The sequence below is a fragment of the Clytia hemisphaerica genome, unplaced genomic scaffold (genome assembly GCF_902728285.1).
Source record: "Clytia hemisphaerica strain Z4C2 unplaced genomic scaffold, Clytia hemisphaerica genome assembly, whole genome shotgun sequence".
NCBI lineage: Eukaryota > Metazoa > Cnidaria > Hydrozoa > Leptothecata > Clytiidae > Clytia > Clytia hemisphaerica.
In genome coordinates, this window is record NW_027104628.1 from 208560 (window position 1) to 222401 (window position 13842).

General features: G+C 36.4%; 1 protein-coding gene across 1 annotated transcript; it reads left to right on the forward strand.

Moving 5' to 3' along the window:
• The first annotated feature begins 1042 nt into the window (after positions 1–1042).
• Positions 1043–10981, forward strand: LOC136824708 (ubiquitin carboxyl-terminal hydrolase 43-like). The gene is made up of 9 exons (XM_067080690.1): positions 1043–1662; positions 2497–2903; positions 5703–6295; positions 7216–7327; positions 7826–7959; positions 8403–8480; positions 8979–9111; positions 9275–9397; positions 9692–10981. The coding sequence occupies exons 1-9, from the start codon at positions 1098–1100 to the stop codon at positions 10169–10171; spliced, it is 2625 nt and encodes an 874-aa protein (XP_066936791.1). The 5' UTR covers positions 1043–1097; the 3' UTR covers positions 10172–10981.
• The last annotated feature ends 2861 nt before the right edge of the window (positions 10982–13842 follow it).

A 13842-nucleotide genomic window follows, 5' to 3' on the forward strand; every position in this document is an offset into this window, starting at 1 on the left:
TATAATCAAAGAAATGTATAATTGCTTTTATGTCAAATTTCATGCATCAATTTATGGTTGTGGCATACACTTTAGCTTACGTATTAAGAGATTAGAGATTTAAAAAGTTGTTTTAATACGTATCTCACCTTAATCTTTTGAAGTATGCTTTGGGGTAAATAACAAAAGAACCATTATCATTGATGATAAAAATTGATAAATGTATGAATTACCTAACTGCGTAGATATGTCTTTTTAAATTGATCAGTAATATAAAAAGGACGCAGTCATGTACGGTTATAATTTTTTTTTCTTTCATTTTTTCTATGTTGTTTGACTACATGACTATTATAAAGATTGATGTCAGAAAATTTTAGTGATGGTTTTATGGTGATGTTTTGTGGGTTATAACGTTTGTAGATAATTAGTAAAATGTTGGTAATTATTTGGAGATGAACTTGATGTTTGAGAAAATCAAACCAGAAAACAATTGGAGTGTAGATCATTGAGTTTAAAACGCCAGTTTTGTGAAGGTGCTAAGGATGAATTGGGAATGAGCCATTTTTTTCCTATCCGAAACGCATGGCCCGCGTGGTTTTCACACAAACGTCAGATTGAAAGTAAAATGCACATCGCCAGATTTCTAAAGATATGCAGAAACAAATTTTCTTCGAATTCGAGAGCAATGGAATTAGAAAGAGTCTTATGCAACTATTTCCAAGCTGACAAATGGACCATTTAGTGTACCGTAAGTTGGTCTAATGTCGACATCCCTCTTTCAATTTCGACACCCTTCTTTAGAGATAGGAATAATAGGAAGGTCAGAATCGCTGATTGAAACTAATTTTCTTTACGTAGCGATCAAACAGTCTATCAGTGAATCCGACCTTATTCCTATTATTATTCCTATCTCTTAAGAAGGGTCGAAATTAGAAGAGGGATGTCGACATTTGACCAACTTGCAGTATTATTTACAACTAAATTTCGAGAAGAGTTAAAAAACATAGAAAAAAATAGAGTGGACTATACCAAACCAGGGAAAACTTTAATTTTTTTTAGAATCATATTTTTCAGGAAAATATACCTAATAAATTCAAAACCAAATATTTTCAAAGAGAATGGCACTACCATTGGCAAAACTGGAAGTCAAGCAGTCCATGATACGACCAGAATCTAATAACGAATTGAAAAAGACGATATCTTCGGTCTCTTGTGGCAACTCTGATAGTGGAATTGAGGACAATGCAGATGACCAAATATCACCAATAGCAACCAACTCCAGTCAACAAAAACAAAATCAAAATGGTATACGTAGACGCGGTAGTATTTGGAATATATTCAGTCGTAAGTCAAAAAAAGATCATCGTTTCGGTGAAAACAACCGACCAGAGAATCTAAACATTTCAAATGAATCAAGGTATCAAAAATCTCAAAATGTAGATTTAAGTTTACCACCATCAAGTCACCACCAAAAGCTAAGACCAAAATTAAGTATTTGTTCAACCAGTACAAATTCTTCAATCGCTGGACATGGACAAATTTCATCAAGATTGAGTCATGGATCTGCAACTATTGGTAGCTACACATCAGACCTTGGTGATTCTGTTCCATCAACACCGGTATCCACAATCAGCAGCGCTGGATTCACTGAAATTCCTGGCACCATCGGTTTGCATAACCTCGGTAACTTTTTGAGTTTTGTCTTAAGGGGAGAAATTTTTGCGGAACAAATTTTCACGGAATTTAATTTCGCGGCTTTTTGACAAACCCACGAAATTATATTCCACGAAACACGAATATTCTCAGGATTTGAAAAAATATCACCTTCAAAATTGGTCTTTTTAGGGCAAAAAAGACCATATTGTAAATGAAAAATTTTCTCAACTGCGATATTAAATTCCGCGAAACTTCCAAATTTTGAGCTGTTAACCGTGAATAAAATTCCGCAACTTTTTCTTTGGTTTTGATCAATATTTGATGCTTATAATTTAGGTTTCAAAAGCTTCACTTTTCTTATTCCAAATAAGAAATTACAGTGTAAGTGCTTCCGTCTCAGACAGATTTCTGTCGCAGCATAGTACAAAAAAACAACTTTTCCATCCTTAGAATTTAGAAAAAATTTAGCAAAATATTTAAAGTGTGGGCTAATTTGTCTTGTTGTATTTATTTTCCGTTTGAGATGAAAAATCTTTGCTTTGGCTACCAAAGTTAACAACACCCCTTCTCTCAGACCCACTCGGACTCCTTCCCACTGGAAAATTTGGCCAAAATATCGTCCCCGGTGGAAAATAATTAAATAGACCAATCCTCAATGCAAAATATTTCCTATTTTTCACAACCCTACTGAATCTTCTGACTTGAAAACAAAAGAATTAAAATCCACATCCATAAAAAGCATCGGAATATCAATCCCCATCGAGTTTAAGCCCGTTATTTTTATCCCAATTGACTGAAATAAATTCTACCGGTTCTGTGAAAAGGGGGTGTGTTAACAGTGTTATTTGGTTTCCATTTTAGGGAACACGTGTTACTTCAATGCAGTTATCCAATGTCTTGCTCACATTGACGTCATCAGTGAATACTTTGTCATGGAACATTTCATGGCTGATCTAACGACACGTAACCATCATAACCATTCACTCAAAATGCGTCACCGACAACATTCCGATTCTAATAATAACGATTTAGGACAGTTAACTTATATGATTGGACTTCTCATTAAAAGTATTTGTTTTGGTGAGAATTACACACGACAGCTTTTAGAGGAGGTCTTAGAAGTCGTGCGATTTCATAACCGATCGTACAATATTAACGAACAACAAGACGCTCAGGAGATCTTCATGTGGCTTATCAACCAGATACATAGTGAAAGTTGCAGTAATACAGCACCTAAAAGACGGAGCATCAAATCAAAGGATATAAAGGTACTATTTCTTACACCCCTGTCTCGACCTCGTTATAATTTTGATAGACTTTAAATCTGTACTTTTCTGCTACCATATTAAGGACCCTCTCAAGGGAATTCATCTGATATAGCTGATATGGTCTCCAAATGATAGCAAAAAGAGTGCACACTACTTAAAACGAACTGAAAAAGTCCGTTTTCAAGTCTAATCTGGGACTTCATTTTTAGATAGATAGCTAGTCTAACGAACAGGTACAGAGGAGGACGAGAAATTCACATAGTTCTTGTCCCAGGGGAAGCACTGACCTTGGCGGCCGACGGAGACGTGCCGCTTAAGTTTGAGAAGTGGACTCTGCCAGATATGAATATTTTCCCATTTTCACCCTGAAAAGTCGGCAAAAATTACGAAATGTAGACGAAATATAAGATCGAAAAATTTTCTTATTTCCAACCTGATGATCAGTGGCGTGGTGGAAAAATTTCTCTTGGGTGGACATGGCAAATATGGCGCCCTTTTTAAAGATTTTTTGTGTGCGAGCGAAGCGAGCCAGAAAATTTTGAGTTTTTGAGGTGATGAGGGGCGCCATTTTTATTTTTTCATTTGTCAATCTTTTGATATGGGCGCCTGAAAAAAATCCTTCTTGGCGCCCCTTATTTTAGGGGCCCCTTAGGGGCTCCGCTGGGGGGGCCTGGCCCCCCTGGCCCCCCCTGCCACCACGCCACAGCTGATGATTGTTCAAAATAACCACCCTGTTAGATATACATCTTGAAAACTAATAAATTTGAGACCATGTCAGATATCTTCAGAGTCTAAAAAGGGCACCATGGTTAGCGGCACGTTCCCGTTCCAAATTTCGCTTGAGTGCCTCCCTTGGGGATCTTGGTACTAAATTGAAACTAAAAGATTATGCAATGTAACAGGTGGAACAATGACATCAGGAGTTTAGGCTTTAGTTTATACGGCCAACATTCTTACCTGCTTATTCAGTCAGGAAGAAAAGACACCTTTTTATTCTGCTACTGGCAGTTTCATGCCACTTTGACAATCTTCAGGCCACTCTGGCATGAAACTGCCAGTAGCAGAATAAAAAAGTGTCTTTTCTTCCTTACTGACATCGCTCTACTTATGTATCGAGCACTGTAAAAAACTGAAGAAATACTAACCTGTTTATTCTAATTGTAAGATTATGCAAAAATTGGTAGAAAGCTAGCAATTTAAAACCTTTGCTTCAAAAAGATTGAAAAAGATATTGCATTGACGTCAAAAAAGGGCGATACATTCACTTTAGAAAGCTAACTTTCCACCCATTTTAATTCACAATTAGAATAGGCAAATTTAAAGGTAGGCCGTCTAAACCAGAGCTAGAAGAGCTTTTCAGGATAAGGAACACATCCCTTTTCTAACCCTATTCTCCGGTAATTGAAGAACTTTAATCGGATTAAATTTCGCGAGTCAGAGTTTTGAGAAATTTTGCATGGATTTAATTTCGCGAATAAGGCTGAAAGCAGCTGAAAAATAGCCATTTTTTTGCCACAAATGGAGACTTTGGACTGGTTTCTCTGTCGAAAATGCGATTTTAAAAATTTGTGGTGGATTTAATTTCGGATTTCGGAATCTCACGCGTTTTTGCGAGTTTTAATTTCGCGAAAATGGAAAATATTCGCAAATTCGTGAAATTTAATCTCGCGAAAAGTTATCATATTAAAGCAGTCGTATGCTTAGCTAGGAGGTCACGCACTAACGGCAATTTCGTGAGAAACGTATATATAGTTATGTATAACTTAATCAGGTTAAGAATTTTATGCGTGTTAGTATTTAGATCCATAACCATAGAGATTTCATGACAACACTCTAGCTATAGAAGTATTGGCGTCTCTCTACGTGCTGCGTGAAAGTGTATAGTTATGTATTATGCTTCCTCTGCCCGCTGCGCTTTTTAATGAAACACCCGTAACCTAAAGTAAACTTTACATATAGTATTAAAATAAAATACCTCTAGCCATAATTTTACTCTTGATGTTTTGTTTAAAACTTCTTAAAATGGTGCTGTAATTTTCTCAGTATAGGAAAACCCTTTAGTAGATTGGTGCTATACCTTTTGAGGTATGGTATTTAGCAATATCCGGAAAATGCACCTGAAATAATCTCTCTTTTCCTAAAAATACAAATAACTCTTCTCCATCTTAAAAGCATTCTCATATAAAATATATTTTCCCGAAAGTAGGGGAGAAAATCACTTCTTTCCTTGGATTCCTTCACTCCATAACGAGGTTCCCTTGACGACACTGTTCATCATGCTATTAGGTCAATTTTTAGTCTCATTACGAACAAGAAAATTTCCAGAGCGTGATGAAATTTTTTGCCAAGGAAGTTTTTCACCGGCCAATTTTCTTCCGATATAGTACAATAGATTCTCCATAACTCAAACACGCACGGGGAATACAAATCTGTTTGAGTTAAAGGAAATTCCGAGTTATGGAGTAATGTTTATAAGGAATTGTTAACTGAAGGGGCCATAAAATTTGTCGAGTTAATGAGACACTCAAGTTATAAAGGTTCGAGTTATAGAGCCTCCACTGCACCTTTTTTGTCCACGCGAAAATTTCAGATTCTCAATTCGCCAAATCAATCTACTTAGACCACGCTCACACGTTACAGTTCCGTTTCACTTCGAAACGAAATGAAGCTATTCCGTTGGTTAAAATCAAGTCTTACGTCACTTCAAACCAATAGAATGGCTTAATTTTGTTTCGGAGCGAAACGGAACCGTAGTGTGTGGACGGTCTTAAGGTATTCACTTTACTTTTTTCATCATAGAAGAAGAAGCAATCAAACGAGGAAGAGCAAGCCGTAGCATCATTTGCATCCTTCACTAAATACAAACAAAGTTATATTCAAGGTCTATTCCTTTCTCAATATCAATCAAGTATACCTTGTCTACGCTGTGGAAAATCCTCATCAACTTTTGATCCGTATATTAATCTATCTCTTGAGATACCATCCAAACCAAAAAGTGTTTTATATACGACTGTAGTTAGTCGGAAACAGATTCCAGGTACTGTACCTGTTACGAATAAGACAATTGGTAATGTAGCTGTTACGATTAAACCACCTCGCATGGTTCGATATGGTTTTGAATTTCAACGTAAGGGAACGTTACACGAGTTGAGAACTGAAATAGTTGACCAATCAGGTATTCAAGATTTTGTTATAGTGGAGATAACGACTCACGGCGTGAAACGTATTTTACAGAACGATAACCCATTGAGTATTTTACCGAACGACGAGAAAAGTTTATATGCTGTGGAGCTTTCTAAAGACGTACATAAAGCTGATGAGGCGGAAACACGATCCAATGAGATTGTTCTGGTCGTGAGTAACGTAGAGCGAAGAAACAGAACTAACATTAGGTAAGAATCACAAATATCTTATACAAAACCACTAGATAGAGATACTGTCTTTCTCAAGCCCGTGGTAGTTAAAGCACAATAATGCGCCATCTTTGTTGAATATAGATCAGTTGTAGACCACAGTTCGGTGAGTAAGTAAGTACGTCCATCTGGTGGCTTTTGGCGGAGCCGGGTGTGAAGGAGTCTATCCCCTTTTCTATTAGTACAAGACCTGGGAGGTCGAATGCTGAGGTGGAGCGACACACCTACTCTCAGCTCCCACTAACTTACCGCCTAGATCAGAATGCCCAATCTAAGCTACTCATTTTCTGAGTTGATGGTGACGGAGATCAGACCAACAACCCTTAGATTGTAAGGCGAAATTTCTACCGACTGAGCTACCCGGCCGATTTATTCGACCAGAATAAATAACTGACAATTGACATGGCGGGCAGCGAGAAGGCGATCAAATAGTCTTAATTGATAAAATTGCTGATACCTAACTGTGGTCTACGCAGCAAAGATGGCGTATTGTTCTCATACAAACGGTAGATAGGGAGAAATATTTGCCACCAGAATTCGAAAAATTGTAAAAAGCGAAATAATAAAAAGCAGTGCAACCCGTCATCCAAAATAAGGCGTAAATATTAAGGCATCACTTTTGTTTGCCTAGAAAAAGTTAAAGATTCGTGCAAGTAAGCCTTGAAAAACACTTTCATAACTTTTATTTCACTTCCTAGATTCCAAATTTCAATGGTTGAGGAAAACCAGCCAACAAATCGAACCATTTAAGTTTGGGCACCGGGGATTTCAGAAAAGAGCATGGAAATCACTGTTTACTGCCAAATATTTTGGCACTGATTGTGTAGCCTTTGGCTGGTAAACTCAATGATCCTATCTCATTTTACCGTAACCATACCATTCTCTTTTTAACATTCCAGTTTCGGTGAACCATCTGTGTTGTGCGTTTCTGATCAAATGAGTTTCAAACGACTTCAAACATTAATACGAAAACAAATGGAAACAAACCTTCAAGAACATCTCACTAAAGTGGTAAGAAATTTTTTTCAGAACTCATTGATTTTAAAGCCCCGAGGACTAGATCCGACACTCCTGGATGTGGAATGAAGGCACTTATTTCCCATCCAAAACACGTGACCCACGTGTTTTTCAAACAAAATTTCTAAATGTGGGGCAAACTTAAGGCTTCATTTTATTTGTTTGAGAAAGATTGAAGATTCCTCTCTATCTCCTTCGGGGCTTGAAACACAATGGAGTTACTTCATTTAGCTTTAGTACACTTTTTTTAATAAGCTAATCCCTTTTTCGAGTCAGGGCTGGGTGCTTAGCTCTCATTTTCTGAAAAATTTACTTTGACCACCTCTGGTATGTATGGTTCCGAGAGTTTTCCGTTTAATATTTTCCAAGCTTTTAGTTGAGCAAAATATACGGGAAAAATCCAGAACGAGTATCATGAGTATCATGATCTAATACTCATATTACTGTATTACACAGATTATAAACGTATAAACGAATCCAATTTTCTTTTAGATCAAGGAGAACCCGATCTGTCTTGGACTCAGAATTGTCAACAACAATAACGACGACAGTCAATCAGTGAACACCAAACCAATATTTCTGAAGAACGATGTCGGTTATCCTCTGCTTCAACCCAACATTCTAGAGTAAGTTCCACAAACTTCTTTTAAGTTAGACGACACTATCGTCCGTTAAGAGGGATAGTTAAATAATGCTATCGTCCCTTAGAGAGATGGTTAAACGCGAAAAAAATATATGCTTAGTAGAGTTAGGGCGTCAGGGCGGTTTACGGAAAATATAGTGGCGATAGAGTTTCCGCCAGTGCTTACTTCGCCCCGGGCTAATTACCCATTCACAAATTTTTCCTGCCTCCTAAATTATTACCTTTTTTAGTGATCTTGTGTAGATGATAAGATCGTCTACTTTTAAGTGCATACAAAACGCTGTAATGGATATCTAACAGTTAACAAATTCAGTTTCGAACTACAGTGAAGTTAAAAAAAAACTAAATAACTAATTAAATAGTTATTTGACTTATCTTCGAAACGAAATTTTGATAAACTGGTTGACCTACTTTTCATATTTTTAGGTCGATGACATATGATGATAATATCCAGAAGACATGTTTATATTTAGTAGCCGAATGGGAGTCTAGTGCAAATCATTGGTAATTAACCCATAATCCTTTGCAGATTTTTCTCTACTTTCGCGGGCAGAAACTTTCGCGATTTTCACGATCTTTGCCTTTTTTTGCGAAAGTTTCTGCCAAGTAAGAAATTACACGAGAAATTTGAAAAGTTTTTTCCGAGAAAAGTAAATTTAGTAACTTTTTTTGCTATTTTCATCAACCAATTTTAGATCAAAGTTGTAAGTCACCACTGACAATGCTTACAATTTTCGAATGCTTACGCTAAGTGACGTAAATTAAATGCAGTGGAGTCTCGATTGTCTCCTTAACTCGAACAAGTTTGCTCGTCCCTTCAGTTAACAATGCCTTATAAACGTTTCTCCATAACTCGAAATTTCCTTAACTCGAATAAATTTGTGTTCCCGTGCGTGCTCGAGTTATAGAGGGTCCACTGTAATATAAAACCAGACATTATGAGAATTATGATATGTATAAGAAGAGTGCGGAAAAGAGCTTTATCAAACTTTTTGATTTTAGGTTCATGTCAAAATTTCGATATCCAATCAGTGTAACAGATGACAAATCTTGTTCACGCATGCGCGAGCGAGCGAACGAGCAATTCGTGGTTGACATTCACGACTGTCTCAAACTACAAACTAAGGAAGAAAAGGTAACGTTTTTTTAAAGTCGTTTCTCGGTTTCGTGCGTGATTTGATAACACTCAGGATACCTAAGGCACTCCCAAATCGCCGCACAGCCCTTGAGCCTTAAAAAACAGAATATGTTTGTTTATTTATTCAATATTGTTAAATTATTTTGACACCCTTTTCCAGCTGATGGAGGTGGGTGCATGGAAATGTCAGTTTTGTCAACAAGAACAGTCAGGAATCACGAAAAAGATGTCGCTTTGGTCTTTACCTGATGTTTTGGTCCTCCATTTGAAACGGTTTGATCAGGTATGTTGGGGCCTTACAATCCAAACTTTTTAAAGGTCTGTTCTTTCTAAATTGATTTGCATTTCAAAAAGGGAAAAAAATTATACAATCCTGTCTCGCAGCCCCGGTGAAACTTCTCTAACAGCGGGATAAAATTGCCTATTGAAATCCCAACAGGGATAGAAATTTTAGAAATTTATCTTCAAAATCAATGCTACTATGCTATATGGCCTATAGGAATAGAAACGGTTACGGCTGCCAATAATAATTAAATGTTAATTGGTCTAAATGCATTTTCTTATATTTCTTCAACAGATTCAGACATTTAAAGATAAAGCACGTACTTTGGTACGTTTCCCGATTCATGGATTAGATTTATCATCATATGTTGCTACGACAACCAGCTCAACAAAAGATCATACGGAACTCTTGGATTCCCGCTTTCAAAAGGAGAGTATCCGGTTACGATATCAGGCTCCTCCGCAGAATGAATCCCAATGTTTATACGATTTAAAAGCGGTGTGTAACCATATTGGTTCTGATTTAAACCAAGGGCATTATACAGCCAGCTGTTATAACAGTTTTAATCGAAATTGGTATAATTTTGATGACCGGACAGTCAATTCTTTGTCCGAAAATGAGGTCGTCAATTCGGATGCTTATATATTGTTCTATCAGCGGCGTGAATTGAGTGATCGTGTTCCAGAGAAAGTTTCGATGTCCTTGAGAAATAAAGAGCGCTCGAAACGCATCCAAGATCATTGGGCGACAGAAGATATAGATAAAGTGGAATAGCATCTACAATTAAAGATTAATACAGTACAGCAAAGTCTCCCTTATTCGAACTTGTTTCTAGTCCCTGTCAAGGAGAAACCCTCTTAAAATACTTTCTATTGTTCGAATCTTTCTGTAATTCGAACTGTTCTTCAGTCCCTGTCAAGGAGAAACCCTCTTAAAATAATTTCTATACTTCAAATCTCTCTTTTATTCGAACAAATAATAGAGTTCGAGTTCGAAATAGCGAGAGTCATTTGTATCGGTTTTATACCAGCTTGCACACAACGTTGTTTCGACGTTTATATAACGTTAAAAAGACGTTATGAATGTTAGATGGACGTTGAAACAATGTTGTGTGCCAGCTGGGATACGATCACCTACAAATATGATGGAAATTCAAAATGAGCACATATTATAATATATAACCGAGGATAAATAGCGAAGCTGGATAGCGCACATTTTGAAAAAGCCTTATTCTATCTCTGTACCCTGACATTAAAATTTGATATGAAATTTAACTATCTTAATTACAAACTTGTAAAATTTATATTTACTCTTAGCCAATGATTCTGCTGCTGCGTTTATTTTTCACGATTAAAAACTTTTAATTATCAAGATGGTCCGTAAAACATTGGTGAATGATAATTTAAAAAAATGAAAAACATTGTTTTCACTAGTAAAGTTATATGAGACATCTCTTCTGTAAGATTATAAATAGCACTTTTTCATTTGATACCGCGCTACACCACGGGGTGCCCCACTTTCTAACTGATATTTTCAGATAGCGAGTCGGTATGTGTGATTATGGAGAAAAAAATTTCAAGTCAACTGAAACAATATTTGTCAAAATATTTACATCCGAGACTTTTTAAGAGCAATCATGAAAGCTTCTCAAATTCATAACACACGTTGATAAAATTAGATAAAATTTTATTTACAAGGAAGCTTTTGGGATATCTTCTGCAAATATTATTTTGATGAAAAGCGGGAACATCATAGCAAAAAATGTGCTGACGTACTGCATGAATACTTTGACTGGCTTCATTTTTCTTATAAAACAGAACACTCAAGGGTAATGAATTTCTATTATGAACAGTTTACAATAGAAAAGACAAAGAAGCAATCCGCTAAGGAATTCTCGTCCTTTATCCAGCTACGCTGTTACACATCTCTGAAATAACTTTCATAACCAGATTCTTTTCTATATATTGAAACTTGTCAAGAACAGACTCAAAGTACGTCGTTCCATTTGTGTTTTTTTCTTGAATATTAACCTTATATAGTGAATAAATTTTAGTAAAAATTTGTACATAAAATTTACCAAAATATTTTATAAGATTACAATATCATAACAGAATTGAAATCATAAAAGTGTCTTCCTTGGGTAAATGATTGCATCAGCCTACACCAGGGTATTCTCTAGCGTCCACCAGTAACGTAAAGGCACGAGGAAATACATGGGGACAAGGTTGCGTCATCACTTATGACGTAAAGAAGGCTTTCAGCCAATTTCTCGAAATTGGCATAAACTGAATTTAAGTAGCACTGATTTCAATTTTCTACATTCTAACAGGCTTCTTTTGATGTATAGTTTATTATGTTCGAAGTGGAGAAAGTGCCTCTGCAAAATTACTAAAATTTTGGACATCTCGTATAACTTATGGCATGTCCAAAATGGACATAAGCTTGGCGCAGAAAACTGGGGGCTTTAAGCATGGTCATTTATACGTCAAAAGAAGCGTATTAGGATGTAGATTTTAGAAATTCCAGTTAATAAAATTAATTGTCTTTTTTGAGAAATTAGGGAAAAAACCGGGGGAAAAAAGTCCTTTATCACGTCATATATAGTTGACGATGTCGTAACGTTAAAATTTGGATATGTCAAAAAAAAACAACCTTAGTCATTATAAGGTGACAACTAAAGTCTGTTCTAAAAAAATTGCTAGTCCGTATATTTGATACCTTGCTGTTGAAGAAGAAAAGATATAATTGGTCCTTTATAAAGCAATTGATCGAAAAGATTTTGTCTTTGTCGGGGCCTGTGCGCGCAATAAATTAACAAGTCCAGGCTAAACAACCAACCGCCGATCTAGAATTTTTGCCCCGCCTACCCGCGCAATGTTTGATCTATGTTTTGGATTGAATTGGTAGTAAATTTCCCGGTTAGATTAAAGTGTTGTTTCAGGTAGGGTTAGGGCTAGGGTTGGGAGTTAACCCCTGGTTAGGGTTTTAGCCCCCGGGTAGAGTTTGCGGAGTAAATACCATGTTTATAAGGAACTTTGAACTCCTTGATGCAGTTGTGACTCGATGGCCGGGTGGTTATAAGGCGCTGGCGTTCATATCATAGGTGCTTTGTATAAAGTGGGTTCGAATCCCATGAGCGGCATAAGTTTCGAAATTTCGGGAAATGCATCAAAAACTTTCAAAGCTTAGCAATACAAAGAAAGTGTCAAAGAATAGAAGCTCAGAGTGGAGGATGGGAAGGAAATTTTTATGCGTCACTTAAGGAACCCGGTACGAACGACATTCGGTTATTGCCACGTCAGCTGGACCTTCACGCCGCTCCGGCTTCTTGTTAAAAGTAATATCTCATTGTAAAGATAATCTTAAGCAGATGCCTTTAAGACTTTTTTCAGAAATTTCACAAATGGAGATGAAAAGTGGTGGTTATGACTTCAAAAATAGGCCCTTTGGATTTTGACGTCCATTCACGTTTGCTAGGCATTAGATTTACAACGCCATTGTTAGATCCCATTCTAGCTGGCACTTTGATTGATTTCAAAGGCATAAAAAGAGCATATTTCTCTCGTCTTTACAGCTGTCTCAGTACTTTTGAAAGATCGAAAATGGCTAGATAAAACTCGTTTACAATTTTTAGCTAAATCTTTTGTTCTCAATACTCTGAGAATCATGGTCGGAATATGCTGGCATTGCTGGGTATTTTAGCATTTTGCAGAATTCAAAGTTCGGGCGAGAATGACATTTTCAGAATAGCTACTTTATCTAATCGGACCATTCACAAGTTTTTGGATCCTCAGATCCTAAGTTTCTCTTAAGTCCCAACTCTAGAGTTAAAACTCTATTTTCCAACCCTAAGTGTCACTTAAAAACAACTTGTGCTTTTTTAAATTTTGCAGAAAAATTCCTTCCATGGCGATAGTTGTTGAAAAAAGTTTGCAAAAAAATTGATAGGAACAAGGTGTCATGAATTTGATAGAAAGTCATTATCTTTTTCAATTTAAGATACTGCCAAAAGACAAATATTCAAAATTTAATACAATATTTCAGAAGATATTATAAAAAACTTCTGTATTCATAGCCAATGGACTGTGTTAAAACTAGGTGATGTGAATGTGACGGACTAGTATGTCCGTTTTTCCTACAAAATTAAAAGTAGTTTTGGACAAATTTGCATAGATGAGTCATTTGACCAAAACTACTTTTTTAGGAAAAACTGAAATTGTGTACAGTTGACGCTCTTTAATTCGATTTTCGAGGGGAATTGGATTTTCATCGAATAAGGGAACGTATCGAACAGTAGAGCGTCGTTTATGAGAGTTTCTTGTTGATGGTGACTTTCAATATATTGCATAATGGAGTATATAGAGTAGTAGAACGTCGAATTAGACAGCTTCAACTGTATTTGCATTTGATGGCACAGATGGAAAAGTAACAACGCTCAGACAGTA

Bases quoted from the DNA above. Each gene is read 5' to 3' on its own strand.
- LOC136824708 (XM_067080690.1), top strand. From the start codon at position 1,098: ATGGCACTACCATTGGCAAAACTGGAAGTCAAGCAGTCCATGATACGA. The intron at 8,481-8,978 runs GTAATTAACCCA...TTTTGATTTTAG, and splicing joins GAGTCTAGTGCAAATCATTG to GTTCATGTCAAAATTTCGAT. The intron at 9,112-9,274 runs GTAACGTTTTTT...ACCCTTTTCCAG, and splicing joins TACAAACTAAGGAAGAAAAG to CTGATGGAGGTGGGTGCATG.